This window comes from Mustelus asterias, chromosome 2 (genome assembly GCF_964213995.1).
Source record: "Mustelus asterias chromosome 2, sMusAst1.hap1.1, whole genome shotgun sequence".
Taxonomy (NCBI): Eukaryota; Metazoa; Chordata; class Chondrichthyes; order Carcharhiniformes; family Triakidae; genus Mustelus; species Mustelus asterias.
Genome location: NC_135802.1, coordinates 80,824,605 through 80,842,746, shown reverse-complemented (window position 1 = coordinate 80,842,746; position 18,142 = coordinate 80,824,605). Strand labels below are relative to the sequence as shown.

Sequence of the window (18,142 nt, the reverse complement as noted above, 5' to 3'; positions counted from 1 at the left end):
TCCTGGCACCATATTTGATGCTTGCATTTCTGTTAAGTAACATACACTCCACACAAATGTCAGCCAATGACCATCTCCAACAAGAGAGCATCTAACTATCTCACCTTGATGTTCAGCAGCATTACCATTGACCAGGAACTGAACTGGGCCTTCCATTTAAAAACTGAGATTAAAACAACAAGTAAGAAGCTGGGAATTCTAGAGAGAATAACTTGCCTTCTGTCTCTAATCCACCAGCTACACAGCACAAGTCAGGAATGTGATGGAATGCTCTCCACTTGTCTGGATGAGTGCAGCTCCAACAACTCAAGAAGGCTAACACCATCCAGGACAAAGTAACCTGCTTGATTGGCACCCCATCCACCATCTTGAACATTCACTCCCTCCATCAGCGACACAGAGGCAGCAGTGTGTACCATCTACAAGATGCACTGTAGCATCTCAGATTCTTTCAAAGTTCCAAACTGGGATAGTATATTCGGTCTCCAATGATCCAGAGGCTAGAAGATTTGGGCCTGTGTGTTAACAGCAAATTTGTACATGTGGCTTACTATCCTATCATTTATATTGCTAACAAATGTGAGGAGATAAGGTCCTATTAAAAATCCTTGTTGGACTCCATGGCTGGAATTCTCTGGCCATTCACGCTCTGCTGCTGCTGCAAGCGAGGATGGAGAATTTGGCACTCAGCCAAATCTCCATTCACTGCAACGGGACCAGAGAATCCCACTGGCTTGAACAGCTGGAAATTTCCAGCCCACTAATCACTATCCTTACTCTGTCCCTTGCCACTCAGCCTATTTCCTAACCAGGTCAACAATTTGCCTTCAATTTCATGAGCTTCATGTTCAGCTAATAGTATTTGAGAAATTTTATCAATGCCTTGTGTCCATCTAAAGAACAATCATAGAGATTCCCCTCTCCACTACTTTAGAAATCTCTTCAAAACATTCAATCCAATTCATTCCATCCTATCTGGAATGGAATCCATCTAAGGACTTGTTACGTTTTAGTGCCATTATTCTCTTCATTACTGCTCCTCGGGTCCATGTCCCTCATTCAGTATTTTTTTTTCCTCAGGATACCTAGCATTCTTCTATTTTAACTACTGATGCAAAGTAATTATTCAATGGACCCAATTTTAACTCTGTGCAAGTGGATAGGTTGCAATGAATTAAAATCTTGCCTAACTTGTCCATCATTTACTTATTTTCATTGATAATATTATTTATTGGCTTTGAAGGAACACCACATTGCACTTAACTACCTCTTTTTCCTAACATAATTAGAAAAATATTTTGCGCTTAACATCCCTTGTCAATTTGTTTTCACACTCCCCTTTTGTGGCTCTATTTTTTAGTCTTTATGTTCTTTGTATCTCCTAATCGTTGGGATCTGTGCCTATCTTTTGTATTTAAAAATGATTTTTTGCTAGTGCTATGTTGTTTCGTATCTCTTTAATTATCCTTTTTTTTAAAGTAGAGTTCTTGCCTCTTAGAGGCATAAACTTGTTCTATATATTAAAATTTTTAGGATACCTTCTACGGATTTTCCTTTGTTTGCCCATTAACATACTTGCACAGTTTCTGTCTCATAGCATTGAAATCATTAAATTTAGCTAGATTTACCCAAATTTAGAACATAGCAACTGTTTCACATTTCTCCCTTTCAAGAACTTGATCACATTTTACTCACTAACAAATAATTTTTTATCCATTTAGGTTGTTAAATCTGGGTTATCGTTCATTACAAAATCTAATGTGGCATGCTCTTTGATAGTTTTAGGACATATTGGCCCTCAACATTTAAGAAGCATTTAGGTGAGCACTTGAAACACCATACAAGGCCAAGGGCTGGAAAATAGGAGTAGATAGGTGCTTGATGGCCGGCGCAGACATGATGGGCCGAAGGGCCTCTTTTTAGCTTCCGATCTCCAGAGGGTCATACTTGGCAAGTAGCAAAGAGGATGCACTAGGGGGTCCCACTGCGGAAGTCTCCACTCAAGGACTGCATGGGAATTGCCTAGGAAGTTCAACAGGTTATTACCCAGCATTGGGAACCATTCAATTTAAATCAGTCAGTCTTTGGATGGTTCTGACTGTCTTACCAGAACAATTACCCAAGAAGAGTTAGAAGAATTAAAACCACTTCCAACTCTTGTACATATAAGGTCGTTGTACATATTGGTACCAACGACATAGGTGGGAAAAAGGATGAGGTCCTGAAATGTGAATATAGAGAGGCAGAAGGCTAACGTGCAGGACCTCGAAGGTAGTAATTTCAGGACTACTACCGGTACCACGTGCTAGTGAGAGTAGGAATAAGAGGATTAAACAGATGAATGCCTGGCTTGAGAGCTGGTGCAAGGGGCAGGGATTTAGATTTTTGGATCATTGGGATCTTTTCTGGGGAAGGGCTGATCCGTTCAAGAGGGATGGGTTACATTTGAACTGGAGGGGGACTAACATCCTGACGGGGAGATTTGCTGGAGCCACTCAGGAGGGTTTAAACTAGTTTGGCAGGGGGGTGGGATCCAAAGCAGTAGGGAGACAGAAGAGAAGTTTGAGGACAGCACGGAAGTGAAAGAGAGCACATTAATTAGTAAAGGCAGTGTCAGTAATCCTCGTACCAGACAGATCAGACAGAAGCAAGACAGAGAGCAAGGGAAGTCCAGATTAAACTGCATTTATTTCAATGCACGAGGCCTGACGGGCAAGGCAGATGAACCCAGGGCATTGATGGGTACGTGGGACTGGGATATTATAGCAATTACTGAAACATAGCTAAGGGAGGGACAGGACTGGCAGCTTAATGTTCCAGGGTACAGATGCTATAGAAAAGATAGAACAGGAGGTAAGAGAGGAGGGGGAGTTGCACTTTTGATTAGGGAAAGCATCATGGCCGTACTGAGAGGGGATATATCCAAGGGTTCGACCACTGAGTCTATATGGGTAGAACTGAGAAATAATAAGGGGGAAATCACTTTGAAACGTTTGTATTACAGGCCCCCAAACAGTCAGCGGGAAATTGAGTAGCAAATATGTAAGGAGATTACAGATAGCTCCAAGAAAAATAGGGTGGTAATAGTCAGAGATTTTAATTTTCCCAACATTGACTGGGACAGCCATAGTATTAGAAGGTTGGATGGAGAGAAATTTGTTGAGTGTATTCAGGAGGAATTTCTCATTCAGTATGTGGATGGCCCAACTAGAGAGGGGGCAAAACCTGACCTCCTCTTGGGAAATAAGGAAGGGCAGGTGACAGAAGTGTTAGTGAGGGATCACTTTGGGACCAGTGACCATAATTCTATTAGTTTTAAGATAGCTATGGAGAATGATAGGTCTGTCCCAAAAGTTAAAATTCTAAATTGGGGCAAGGCCAATTTTGATGGTATCAGGCAGGAACTTTCAAAAGTTAATTGGGGGAGTCTGTGGGAAGGAAAAGGGATGTCTGGTAAGTGGCATGCTTTCAAAAGTGTGTTAACCAGGGTTCAAGGTAAACACATTCCTCTTAGAGTGAAGGGCAAGGCTGGCAGAAGTCAGGAACCCTGGATGACTCGGGATATTGAGGCCCTGGTCAAGAAGAAGAAAGAGGCACATGACATGCATAGGCAGCTGGGATCAAATGAATCTCTTGAAGAGTATAGGGAGTGTAGGAGTAGAGTTAAGAGAGAAATCAGGAGGGCAAAAAGGGACACGAAATTGTTTTGGCAGATAAGGCAAAGGAGAATCCAAAGAGCTTCTACAAATACATAAAGGGCAAAAGAGTAACAAGGGAGAGAGTAGGGCCTCTTAAGGATCAACAAGGTAATCTATGTGCGGATCCACAAGACATGGGTGAGATCCTAAATGAATATTTCTAATCAGTATTTACTGTTGAGAAAAGCATGGGTGTTAGGGAACTTGGGGAATTAAATATTGATGTCTTGAGGAGTGTACATATTACAGAGAAGGAGGTGCTGCAAGTCTTAAAGCGCATCAAGGTAGTTAAATCTGCGGGACCTGATGAGGTATATTCCAGGACGTTGTGGGAGGCTAGGGAGGAAATTGCGGGTCCCCTAGCCAAGATATTTGAATCATCAATAGTCACGGGTGAGATGCCTGAAGATTGGAGTGTGGCAAATGTTGCGCCTTTGTTTAAAAAGGGCTGCAGGGAAAAGCCTGGGAACTACAGGCCAGATAGCCTTACATCTGTGGTGGATAAATTGTTGGAAAGTATTTTGAGAGACAGGATCTACAGGCATTTAGAGACGCAAGGACTGATTAGAGACAGCATGGCTTCGTGAGTGGAAAATCATGTCTCTCAAATTTAATTGAGTTTTTTGAAGGGGTAACCAAGAAGGTAGATGAGGGCAGTGCAGTTGATGTTGTCTACATGGACTTTAGCAAGGCCTTTGACAAGGTACCGCATGGTAGGTTGTTGCATTAAGTTAAATCACATGGGATCCAGGATGAGGTATCTAAATGGATACAAAATTGACTTCTTGACAGAAGCCAGAGGGTGGTTGTAGAGAGTTGTTTTTCAAACTGGAGGCCTGTGACCAGCGGTGTGCCTCAGGGATCAGTGCTGGGCCCACTGTTATTTGTCATTTATATTAATGATTTGAATGAGAATATAGGGGGCATGGTTAGTAAATTTGCAGATGACACCAAGATTGGTGGCATGGTGGACAGTGAGGAAGGTTATCTCCAATTGCAGCGGGATCTTGATCAATTGGGCCAGTGGGCTGATGAATGGCAGATGGAGTTTAATTTAGACAAATGCGAGGTAATGCATTTTGGTAGATTGAACCAGGGCAGGACTTATTCAGTTAATGGTAGGGCGTTGGGGAGAGTTACAGAACAAAGAGATCTAGGGGTACATGTTCATAGCTCCTTGAAAGTGGAGTCACAGGTGGACAGAGTGGTGAAGAAGGCATTCGGCATGTTTGGTTTCATCGGTCAGAACATTGAATACAGGAGTTGGGACGTCTTGTTGAAGTTGTACAAGACATTGGTAAGGCCACACTTGGAATACTGTGTGCAATTCTGGTCACCCCATTATAGAAAGGGTATTATTAAACTAGAAAGAGTACAGAAAAGATTTACTAGAATGCTACCGGGACTTGATGGATTAAGTTATAAGGAGAGGCTGAATAGACTGGGACTTTTTTCTCTGGAGCGTAGGAGGCTGAGGGGTGACCTTATAGAGGTCTATAAAATAATGAGGGGCACAGACAAGGTAGATAGTCAATATCTTTTCCCAAAGATAGGGGAGTCTAAAACTAGAGGGCATAGGTTTAAGGTGAGAGGGGAGAGATACAAAAGTGTCCAGAGGGGCAATTTTTTCACAGAGGGTGGTGAGTGTCTGGAACAAGCTGCCAGAGGTAGAAGTAGAGGCGGGTACAATTTTATCTTTTAAAAAGCATTTAGATAGTTACATGGGTACGATGGGTATAGAGGGATTAGCTTAGGGTTTTTAAAAAAAAAATAAGGGCGGCATGGACAAGTTGGGCCGAAGGGCCTGTTTCCATGCTGTAAACCTCTCTGACTCTATGAATGAATATAGTATTGACCCAGCCCCCCCCCTTCCCCCTGGGACATTCCCCTCTCCCTCCCCCAACCACCCTCCCATGTCTCCACACCTCCCCCCGTTTGACTACTCTCTCAAGCCGACTGCCCCTGCCCCCCCAACACCACCCAACTAACTCCCCCAATAGCCCCTGATACCCTGACTGGCCCAACCTCTGACTACCTCCCCAGCCCCCAAATATGCCATATCTGACCACCTGACCCGCCATAAGAACTAGGCCATCTAGCCCCTCGAGCCTGCTCTGCCATTCAATAAGATCATGGTTGATCTTTTCGTCGACTCAGCTCCACTTACCCGCCCGTTCACCATAACCCTTAATTCCTTTACTGTTCAAAAATGTATCTATCCTTGCCTTAAAAAGATTCAATGAGGTAGCCTCAACTGCTTCACTGGACAGGGAATTCCACAGATTCACAACCCTTTGGGTGAAGAAGTTTCTCCTCAACTCAGTCCTAAATCTGCTCCTCCTTATTTTGAGGTCATGCCCCCTAGTTCTAATTTCACCTGCCAGTGGAAACAACCTCCCTGCTTCTATCTTATCTATTCCTTTCATAATCTTATATGTTTCTATAAGATCTCCCCTCATTCTTCTGAATTCCAATGAGTATAGCCCCAGTCTACTCAGTCTTTCCTCAAAAGCCAACTCTCTCAATCTCCGCTGTACCCCCTCCAGTGCCAGTATATCCTTTCTCAAGTAAGCCATAACCAACTGACCACCCAACACCACCTGTACCCATACTACCCCCTCTTCTCTCCTGCACCCCCAGCCCCCCCACCCCCAACCCTCCATAAAACCTAGCACCATAAAAAGGGGGTATGGCTTTCTTTCCTCCAACTCTGCTGTCCTGGACTGAAAGCCTCAGGAACCCACTGTACTGTTCTTACTTGACCTGAGGCCAGCAGGTCAGGTGAGAAAGGTGCATAGCATTCAAGTGTAAGCAAAAAGGAGTGGAGCTGAAATCAGACTGTGATTGTCTATCCTCAGAAGTTTTGACCCATTGTTTCACTGTTTCTAATTTGATAAAGGGTTTGAGGAACTAAGAGAAACTAGTATTAATAAAAAGATAGCAATGAAAAAGTTAAATGGATTGAAGGTTGATAATTCTGGACCAGATGGACTTCATCCCAGAATGTTGAAGGAGATGGCTAGACAGACAGTGGATGCATTGGTCATTTACTTTCAAAATTCTTCAGATTCTAGAAAGGTTTCTGTGGACTGGAAAATAGCAAATGTAACCCCATTGTTTTAAAGGGGAGAAAGAGGAAGTATGGAGAAGTACAAACTTGTCAGTTTGACATTAGTAGGGAAAATGTTAGGATCCATTATAAAGGATGTGACAACTGGAGATATTTAAAACATAATGGAAAAATTGGACTGAGTCAACATGTATTTATTAAAGGACAAACTTAGAGTTTCTGAACATGTTACTTAGAACATATATAAAGGAGAACTAATGGACGTGACGTATTTGGATTTTCAAAAGGCAAGGTCCCACAAGGAGGTTAGTTAATAAAATTAGAGCACATGAGATAGAGACAAATATACTAGTATGGATTGAGAAATGACCAACAGGCAGAAAGCAGAGTGGGAATAAGCAGATCATTCTCAGGAAGGCAGGCTGTTGCTAGTGGGGTACTGCAGGTATCAGTGATCGGCCCACAGCTTTGACAATCTATATCAATGATTTGGATATGAGGACCAAATGCATTATTTCCAAGTTTGCTAATGAGACCAAACTGGATATGAATGCAAGTTGTGAGGAAGATACAAGGAGAGTTTAGGAGCACTTGAATAGGCTTAGTGAATGGCTAGTACATGGCTGATTGAATATAACGTGAATAAATGTGAAGATGTTCACTTTGGTAAAAATACAGAATATTGCTTAAATGGGACAGATTGGTCAGTGTTGGTGTCCAGAGGGACCTGGATGGTCTTGTGCATTAGACACTAGCTCACAGGTGCAGCAAGCAATTAGAAAAGCTAATGGTATGTTGGCCTTCATCACAAGGGGATTTGAGTATGTGTGTAAAGATGTCTTGCTGCAGTTATATGGAGCCTTGGTGAGACTTCACCTGGCGAATTATGTACAGTTTTGGTCCCCTAATCTAACAAAGGATATACCTGCCAGAGATGATGTGCAATGGAGGTTCCCAAGGAATAATTCTTGGGATGGCTGGATTTTCTTCTGAAGAGACCATGTTCAGTATTTCCTAAAGTTTTGAAGAATGAGTGATGACCTCATGGAAACTTACAAAATTCTTACAAGTCATGGCAAGATGGATGTAGATAAAATGTTTCTCCTGGCTGCTGAGTCTAAAACCTGGGGACGCAATCTCAGGATAAGAAATGGGGCATTTACAACTGAGATGAGAAGAAATTTCTTCACTCACAGGGTAGTGAATCTTTGAAATTCTCTAATCTAGAGGGCTGTGAAAGTTCAATCATTGAACATGTTCAAGACAGAAATTGATAATTACTAATGACATCATGGAATATGGAGGTAGCGCAGGAAAGTGGCATTCAGATAGATCAGCATTTCCCTAAAGGTCCAGCAGTTTTAAATTTGAAAAAAGCCATCCTTCTAGCTTGTCCAATCAAAAGTGGTTTTATCACTCTGTTGGCTACCGAGAGGTACACAAGTCAGTTTATCAGCAGCCAACACAGTAAGAAGCTGGCCTTTGGTTGGACGAGCTGAAAATAGTGAAAAATCAGAGCAAGAGTGAAGGCGACCAGAAGGCAGAGTGAGGTAGGCCACAACCACAAGTCGAGGGCTGATTGAGGCCGGGGGGGGGGGGGGGGGGGGGGGGTAACGGAGGCCGGATGAACAGGGGATGGGTGAATGGGGGACCTACGCCGGGGGAGCGGAGGCTGAGTGAATAGAGGCCAGCAGTCTAAGTCCAAGAGACCAAAGCTAGGGGCCGGGCACTGGAAAGAGAGAGTGGGAGGGTCGGAGAGAGAGAAGTGAGAAGGCAGCTGGGAGAGTGAGAGAGGTGGAGAGACTGGGTGGCAGAGAGTGAGTGGGCGGGTAGGAGAGAGGAGGAAAGGTGGGAGGGCAAGTATGAGACAGGGTAGCTGAGAGAAAGGTGAGAGGATGGGTGGGAAAGAAGAGAATGGGAGCGTGGGTGGGAGAGATGGGAGTGAGGGGGAGAGAGGGAGAGGCAGAAGCAGAAGAAGCAGAATCACTTCTCCCGTTTAAAATCACAAAACGTATTTTATACATGTTGTTGTGCCTCAGTATAATGACTTGCTTAACTTAATAGTACTTCTTGCTTTTGCTCACGTTTGAATCTAACACCAGGACTTGAGTACGTGATCCAGGCTAACATTCCATTATAATACTAGGACAATGCTGTTATTGTTTGATGCTGTCAACCTTTGATCGAGTCATTCAAATTAGGACCTGTGTGCTAGTTCAGGTGGATATTGAAGAGTGGAGTACGAGAAGAAAAGTTCAGAGTTACCTCAGTTCAAGTCAATGTTCCTCCTTCAACAAGTGCCAACAAAAACAGATTACTGTTTGCCACATGCTGCTTGCCTGCTGTCTTTTGCCCACAGAACAGCAGTCACTGCACTCGGAAAGTTTTTTTTTTAAGCCCCCCCCCCCCACCTCATTTCGTCAAAGGTGTGAGAGGAAGTTGAAGTATACAGGTGCAAAATACAAGATAAACAACTGCTAACATACAAAAAATAACAACAAATATTGTGTTCAAGACAACTTTTAGGGAACACCTTTTAAAATGAAACATTAATACTTACATGCCAAAATCGACACGAAAAATCTTCTGCAAAACCTCGTAAGTGAATAAAGTAACACCAAACTGGGGTGAGGAACGCAACACACGGGCTATGAGGGGGAAACAAACAAAAATAGTTATTGAAGACAGAACAAACTCCTCCACAAGAATACAAGTAAAAATGCATTTGTGTACCTGTAACGCCTTTCCAGAAAGCACCTACGCCCTCCTGTTGCAAGATCTTCCAAAAGCAATCCACCAATCCACTATATTTAGTTTGCCCTTCACGTGCAGCCACCTGTAACCTTGTTTTGATAACATCAGCAGGTGTCACTAGAGAAGCTGCAGGCATCCCTAATATGGAAAACAACAAATATTTAAAAATGAGAAAAAAACACAAATCAAGTAGATTTGGTTTGGAATGTCCAAGGGTAACTTATTGGGAAGTTCCAGAATTGTCACAAAGAACACAGCTCAAGCTGGAGGAGCCCATACTTATTTTTCTTTTGGGGCAGAATTCAAGAGATTTCTGCACTCTCTCATTTCCTTCTCTATGAACGGTATGTTTTGTCTGTATACTGCGCAAGAAACAATATTTTTCACTGTATGCTAATACATGCAACAACAATAAATCACATGAAATATACATTAAATAAGGTGCCACAAAGAAGGGGTTTTAGGGGTGATACTATTAGGATGGATAGAGGATTGACTAACAAGTAGCAGCGAATCAAGATAAATAGACCATTTTAAGGTCGGAAACCCTTTGAGTGCAGTGGCACAGGGATCAATGCTGGGGCTTAGACTGCTCACAAACTATATTAATGACTTGGGTGAAGGGACCAAGTGCAATGTAGCCAAATTTGCTAATGAGACAAAGATTGGTAGGAAAGCAAGTGGTGGAGGGAGCTGCAAAGTGAGTTTATAGAGATACGAATGGGTTACAGGAATGGACAAAAATTTGCCAAATGGAGCATAATGTGGGAAAATTAAAATGTGACGTTGCTTGGCAGGAAGAATAGAAAAGCAAAATATTTGAAAGGAGAGATGTTGCAGTAGAGGGAACCATGCATCCTTGTACAAGAATCACAAAAAGTTAGCACGCATGCACAGCAAGTAATTCAAAAGGCAAAAGAAATGTTGACCTTTATCGCAAGAGGGGAGGAGTATAGAAGTAGCCAAAGGTTGCTACAACTTTACAGCACATTGGTGAGACCACATCTAGAGTACCGTATACAGATTTGGTTTCCTTACTTAAGGATGTACTTGCATTGTACACAGTTTTTGAACATTCACTAGGGAGATTCCTGGGATGAAGGGGTTGTCTTTAAGGTTCAGCAGGTCAGGCCTGTGGTCAATGAAGTTTGGAAGAATGAGAGATGATCTTACTGAAACGCATAAGATTCTGTCTGAGTGGGATTTCCAGGTAGATGCTGAGTAGATGTTTCCATTCATAGAGTAGTCCAAAACTAGGGGGGCACAGTTTCAAAATAACGGGTCTTCCACTTAGGGTGGAGATGAGCAGGAATTTCTTCTCTCTTGGCAATGGTTTGTGTTCGGAGTTCTTTTACACCCTGAACAGTGGAGTCTGGGTCATTGAGGTGAGCTATAGTCAGATTTTGATTGACAAGGCAATCAAGGGTTATAGGGCAGACAGAAAAGTGGAGTTAAGGCCATAATCAGATCAGACAACATCTTATTGAATGGTGGAGCAAGATCAATGAGCCAAATAGCCTACTCCTGTTCCTATTTCTTATGACCTTATTCTCATGAATAGTCTCTTTGTACAAACATCTGCACAGTAATCGGTACTCTGCAGAAAAATTGAAAGACTTCAGAAGCACCAACTTCTCCTTGAGAAATGGTTTTGCTAATGCCACCAATGTTTGAATGCTGTCAGCAAATCTGTAAGTTGTGCGCGCTATTTTGGGTATGGCTCAGATAGGCCTGCAACTCCGTTTCACCTTTGTTGACCTACACAAACCTTCTCCTACATCGAGGAAAGTGCTTTTCCCCAATTGTACATGCCTGACATTTGCACAGCTATTTTAAAATCACATTAATGACATCAGAGAGACTATGCACGTGCAGCAAACAAATCCATATACATTGTTGAATTACTTCCAATGGATTCACTATTGGATTTCTAAGCATATCTGAGATTAATCCAAGTGAGAAAAGAAAATAGGAGAATAATCATGCTGTTGCACATGTTATCATGACTTAACATAAAATAGTAAAATGAGAAATTGGAGGCAAAACATCCATCTGCTTCCGAGACTCATGTTGGCCTGAAATGTAGAAAAATCCGGGTGGGGAAGAAAAAAAATCAATTTAAAATAAACAAGTGCAGAAAATTACTATCTGAGATAGGCATATGTACGTGATATATAATCCACATCAGTCTTGCAACTTATTCTATATTGAACCACAAAACTAAAGAAATGGGACACTGCTAGTGCAGTTCGGGGGGGTTTAAACTAGTATGGCAGGGGGGTGGGGATCAAAATATTAGGTCTACAAGTGTGGAGGCTGGGGACGAGCTTGGGGCTGGGACAAGGCTGGCAAAGAAGAAGAGCACTCTGGGGGAAGACGACCTCACTGGGCCTGGAGGTCTGGAGTGCTTATACTTCAATGCAAGGAGCGTAGCAGGTAAGACAGACGAACTTGGGGCCTTAATGCGCACGAGGAATTTGGATGTGGTTGCGGTGACAGAGACTTGGTTGAAAGAGGGACAGGACTGGCAGCTGAATATTCCAGGGTACAAGTGTTTTAGGCGAGACAGAGGAGGGGCCAAAAGAGGTGGGGGAGTAGCGGTATTAGTTGGAGAGCATATTACAGCGGTGCAGAGGGAGGACAATTCAGAGGGGTCGTGTAACGAGTCACTCTGGGTGGAGCTTAGAAACAGGAAAGGCGCAGTCACTATGTTGGGGGTGTACTACAGGCCCCCCAACAGCCCAAGGGAAGTGGAAGGATGGATATGTCAGCAGATACTGGATAGGTGCAGGAAAAATAGGGTTGTTGCAGTGGGAGACTTCAATTTCCCTGGTATAGACTGGAAATCGCTGAGGGCAGGGACTCTGGATGGGGAGGAATTTGTAAAATGTGTACAGGAGGGTTCGTTGGAACAATATGTGGACAGCCCGACTAGAGAGGGGGCTATACTGGACCTGGTACTGGGGAATGAGCCCGGTCAGGTCTTCAAAGTTTTGGTAGGGGAACATGTGGCAAATAGTGACCACAATTCTGTTAGCTTTAGGATAGTGATGGAAAAGGATGGGTGGTGTCCCAAGGGTAAGGTGTTGGATTGGGGGAAGGCTAACTTTAGTGGGATCAGGCAGAAATTGGCAGCTCTTGATTGGGAGAGGCTGTTTGAGGATAAATCCACATCTGGTATGTGGCAGTCTTTTAAGGAACAGTTGTTAGGGCTACAGGACAAGCATGTGCCTGTAAAAAAGAAGGATAGGAAGGGTAGGATTAGAGAACCGTGGATAACCAGGGAAATTGAGGGACTGGTCAAAAAGAAAAGAGAGGCGTATGTTAGGTCCAAGCAGCTAAAAACGGAGGGAGCTCTGGAGGAGTACAAAGAAAGTAGGAAAGTACTCAAACGGGGAATTAGAAGAGCAAAAAGGGGTCACGAAATGTTCTTGGCAGACAGGATTAAGGAGAATCCCAAGGCATTTTATTCATACGTTAGGAACAAAAGGGTTGTCAGGGGAAAAATCGGACCTCTCAGGGACAAAAGTGGGGACTTATGCTTGGAGCCCAAAGAAGTAGGGGAGATCCTAAATGAATACTTTGCGTCGGTATTCACAAAGGAGAGGGATGTGTTGACTGGGAGTGTCTCGGAGGGGAGTGTTGAACCGTTGGAGAAAATCTCCATTACAAAGGAGGAAGTGTTAGGTTTGTTAGAGAATATAAAGACTGACAAATCCCCAGGGCCTGATGGAATCTATCCAAGGCTGCTCAGGGAGACGAGAGGTGAAATCGTTGGGCCTCTGACGCAAATCTTTGTCTCGTCACTGGACGCAGGTGAGGTCCCAGAGGATTGGAGGATAGCTAAAGTGGTCCCGTTATTTAAGAAGGGTAGGAAGGATAACCCGGGTAATTATAGGCCGGTGAGCTTGACGTCCGTGGTGGGGAAGTTGTTGGAGAAGATTCTTAGAGATAGAATGTATGCGCATTTAGAAAGGAATAAACTCATTAACGATAGTCAGCATGGTTTTGTGAGAGGGAGGTCATGCCTCACTAACCTGGTGGTGTTTTTTGAAGAAGTGACCAGAATGGTTGACGAAGGAAGGGCCGTGGATGTTGTCTATATGGACTTTAGTAAAGCGTTTGACAAAGTCCCTCATGGTAGGCTAGTGAAAAAGGTTGGATCTCATGGGATAAAGGGGGAGGTGGCTAGATGGGTGGAGAACTGGCTTGGTCATAGAAGACAGAGGGTGGTAGTGGAAGGGTCTTTTTCCGGCTGGAGGCCTGTGACTAGTGGTGTTCCGCAGGGCTCTGTATTGGGACCTCTGCTGTTTGTGATTTATATAAATGATCTGGAAGGAGTAACTGGGGTGATCAGTAAGTTTGCGGACGACACAAAACTGGCAGGACTTGCAGATAGTGAGGAACATTGTCAGAGGCTACAGAAGGATATAGATAGGCTGGAAATTTGGGCAAAGAAATGGCAGATGGAGTTCAATCCTGATAAATGCGAAGTGATGCATTTTGGTGGGAATAATGTAGGGAGGAGCTACACGATAAATGGAAGAACCATAAAGGGTGTAGAGACGCAGCGGGACCTGGGTGTGCAAGTCCACAGATCTTTGAAGGTGACGACACAGGTGGAGAAGGTGGTGAAGAAGGCATATGGCATGCTTGCCTTTATAGGACGGGGCATAGAGTATAAAAGTTGGGGTCTGATGTTGCAAATGTATAGAACGTTGGTTCGGCCGCATTTGGAATACTGCGTCCAGTTCTGGGCGCCACACTACCAGAAGGACATGGAGGCTTTGGAGAGAGTACAGAGGAGGTTTACCAGGATGTTGCCTGGTATGGAGGGGCTTGGTTATGAGGAGAGATTGGGGAAACTGGGATTGTTCTCCTTGGAAAGACGGAGGATGAGGGGAGACTTAATAGAGGTGTATAAAATTATGAAAGGCATAGATAGGGTGAACGGTGGGAAGCTTTTCCCCGGGTCGGTGGTGACGTTCACGAGGGGTCATAGGTTCAAGGTGAAGGGGGGGAGGTTTAACACAGATATCAGAAGGACATATTTTACACAGAGGGTCGTGGGGGCCTGGAATGTGTTGCCGGGCAAGGTGGTGGAGGCGGACACACTGGGAACGTTTAAGACTTATCTAGACAGCTATATGAACGGAGTGGGAATGGAGGGATACAAAAGAGTGGTCTAGTTTGGACCAGGGAGCGGCGCGGGCTAATTGTTCTTTGTTTCTTGTTTCAAAGCTTCATTCTATGATCATCTTGCTGGTGCCAGTACAGAGCGAGACTGCGGATAGTGAGAACCTGTCTCGGGGGCAGGGAATTCAGATGGTGTTCGTAAAGCAGAAGTGGAAATGAATAGGGTTGGGAAGCTTTTTCTCATCAGGGCCAGTGTGATCCCCTGGACTCGTTTCGATCGCCACAGGGGGTCGGAGAGGAATTTCCCAAATTTCTTTTCCCCATATTGGCCCTGGGGTTTTCACTCTGGGTTTTCGCCTCTCCCTGGAGATCACATGGTCTGGAATGGGGGGGTGGGGGTGAGTTAATAGGTTGTGATGAACAAAGCATCGTAGCTGTGAGGGACAGCTCGGTGGATAGGATATTAGGATGTAGATAGGCTGGAAAATTGGGCGGGGATCCTGGATTCAGGATTCAATCCTGGACCGGGGAGCGGCGCGGGCTTGGAGGGCCGAAGGGCCTGTTCCTGTGCTGTATTGTTCTTTGTTGTTCTTGTTCTTAGCAGATGTGGACAGAATCAGCGTCACATTCTTTGCATATGTTCACTTTTTAACATATTAAGGTGGCCTAAATTTCAATATTTGGTTTCAGTATATTATGGAATTACACATTTGATTTGATTTATTGTCATATGTATTGGTATACAGCAAAAAGTATTGTTTCTTGCGCGCTATACAACCAAAGCATGCTTGCCTTTATAGGACGGGGCATAGAGTATAAAAGTTGGGGTCTGATGTTGCAGATGTATAGAACATTGGTTCGGCCGCATCTGGAATACTGCGTCCAGTTCTGGTCGCCACACTACCAGAAGGACGTGGAGGCTTTGGAGAGAGTACAGAGGAGGTTTACCAGGATGTTACCTGGTATGGAGGGGCTTAGTTATGAGGAGAGATTGGGTAAACTGGGGTTGTTCTCCCTGGAAAGATGGAGGATGAGGGGAGACTTAATAGAGGTGTATAAAATTATGAAAGGCATAGATAGGGTGAACGGTGGGAAGCTTTTCCCCAGGTCGGTGGTGACGTTCACGAGGGGTCATAGGTTCAAGGTGAAGGGGGGGAGGTTTAACACAGATATCAGAAGGACATATTTTACACAGAGGGTGGTGGGGGCCTGGAATGCGCTGCCAGGCAAGGTGGTGGAGGCGGACACACTGGGAACGTTTAAGACTTATCTAGACAGCCATATGAACGGAGTGGGAATGGAGGGATACAAAAGAATGGTCTAGTTTGGACCAGGGAGCGACGCGGGCTTGGAGGGCCGAAGGGCCTGTTCCTGTGCTATATTGTTCTTTGTTGTTCATAGGAGAAGGAAAGGAGAGGGTATAGAATGTTGTGTTACTGTATAGCTAAGCTGTAGAGAAAGATCAACTTAATATATGGTAGGTCCATTCAAAAGTCTGATGACAGCAGGGAAGTAGCTGAGGTCACGTACCAACTTGAGTCAATTGGTACATGACCTCAGACACCTGTACCTTTTTCCTGAAGAAGGTGGAAGAGAGCATGTCCAGGGTGCGTGGGGTCCTTGGCTGGTTAGCTGCTTTTCAGAGGCAGCGGAAAGTGTAACGGAATCAATGGATGGGAGGCTGATTTGCGTGATGGGGGTCTGGGCTTCGTTCACAACCCTTTGTAGTTCATCACAGTATTGGTCAGAACAGGAGCCATACCAAGCTGTGATACATCCAGAATTGATGCTTTCTATGGTGCATCTGTAAACGTTGGTGAGTGTCATTGCTGACATGCTGAATTTCCTTAGCCTCCTGAGAAAGTAGAGGCATTGATGGGCTTTCTTAATTATAGCGTCGGCATGGAGGGACCAGGACAGGTTGTTGGTGATCTGGACAATTAGGAAGCACACATAGGCCAGAATTTTCTGCTCCTGTTTGCATCAGGGGGTAAAATATTACGAGAAGGCCACATTTCAAGTCTATGTAAATTTAGGACACAATCACCCCCTCTCCCCACCAGTGACAGGCTGTGTTTCCCACTGTTCAAGGTCAGGAACCTCATTGCAATACATCATCATATTACTGGGCCCATACACCAGAATCATACCCCCATGTCAAATAACGCATCCAGAGCAGCATGATGTCATAAGAACATAAGAACTAGGAGCAGGAGTAGGCCATCAGGCCCTGAGAGCCTGCTCCGTCATTCAATAAGATCATGGCTGATCTTTTCGTGGACTCAGCTCCACTTACCCGCCCGCTCACCTTAACCTTTCATTCCTTTACTGTTCAAAAATCTATCTATCCTTGCCTTAAAAGCATTCATGAGGTAGTCTCAACTGCTTCACTGGGCAGGGAATTCCACAGATTCACAATCCTTTGGGTGAAGAAGTTCCTTCTCAACTCAGTCCTAAATCCGCTCCCCCTTATTTTGAGGCCATGCCCCCTCGTTCATGTGTCACAAAGACACAATGAATGACTGGTCTTGAAAGGCATGCACCTGGCAAGCAGAACTCCAAACAGAATCGGAGGTGAACACCACGCTCGCTGAGTGGCTCCGCATCTTCGGAGGGAGGAGGGGAAAGTGGATGAGTTGGGTGGGGGGGGGGGGGGGGGAGAAACAGGAGGCGAGTTGGGCGGAGGCAGGGATAGCTAGTGGAATATTAACATCAGATTATGAGGGGAATTGAATACAGAAGTAGGCAGATTATGCTTCAGCAGTACAGGACACTGGTGTGGCCACATCTGGAGTATTGTGTACAGTATTGATCACTTTATTTAAGGAAAATACGTTAGAAGCAGTTCTGAGAAGGTTTATTAGACTAAAACCAGGAATTGATGGGTTATCTTGTATCCCTTAGAAGATTAAGAGGTGACTTGATTGAAACCTTTGAGATCCTGAGGGATCTTGACAGGGTGGATGTGGAGAGGATGTTTCCTTTTGTCAGAGAACTGAGAACTGGTGGGGGGGGGGGGGGGGGGGGGTCAGTGTTTAAAAATAAGGCGTGGCTTCTTTAAGACAGAAATGAGGAGAAAGTTTTCTGAGTTACGAATCTCGAACTCACTTTCTCAAAAAGCAGTTGAAACAGAGTTTTGGAATATTTTTAAGACAGAGCTAGGCAGAGTCTTGATTAACAAGGGGGTGAAAGGTTATCAGGGGTAGGTAGGCTGGAAGGTACGGTTGAAATTACAATCAGATCAGCCATGATCTTATTTAATGGGGGAACAGGCTCAAGGGGCTGAGTGGCCTACTTCTGCTCGTATGTTCATTTGTAAGATAAGCCAGTTTCTTGACCTGCTGCAGTTTGTGTTGCAATGATATTCACACAGTGCTGTTAGGAATGGAGTTCTATGAATTTGACCTGATGACAGTGAAGAAATCAAGTTAAATTTTCAAGTCAGGATGGTGTGACTTGGAGCAGAACTTGGAAAAAGCATTGT

The 18,142-nt window shown here is 44.3% G+C and overlaps 1 protein-coding gene across 1 annotated transcript in view; it reads right to left on the bottom strand.

The window, feature by feature from the left end:
* Positions 1–18,142, bottom strand: part of slc25a13 (solute carrier family 25 member 13) — a 237,838-nt gene that overhangs the window by 7,142 nt on the left and 212,554 nt on the right. The window contains exons 16-17 of the mRNA XM_078229409.1: positions 9,502–9,660; positions 9,329–9,416 (exon numbers count right to left, since the gene is read on the bottom strand). Coding sequence (XP_078085535.1) covers positions 9,329–9,416; positions 9,502–9,660 — 247 coding nt within the window. The remainder of the gene's footprint in view (positions 1–9,328; positions 9,417–9,501; positions 9,661–18,142) is intronic.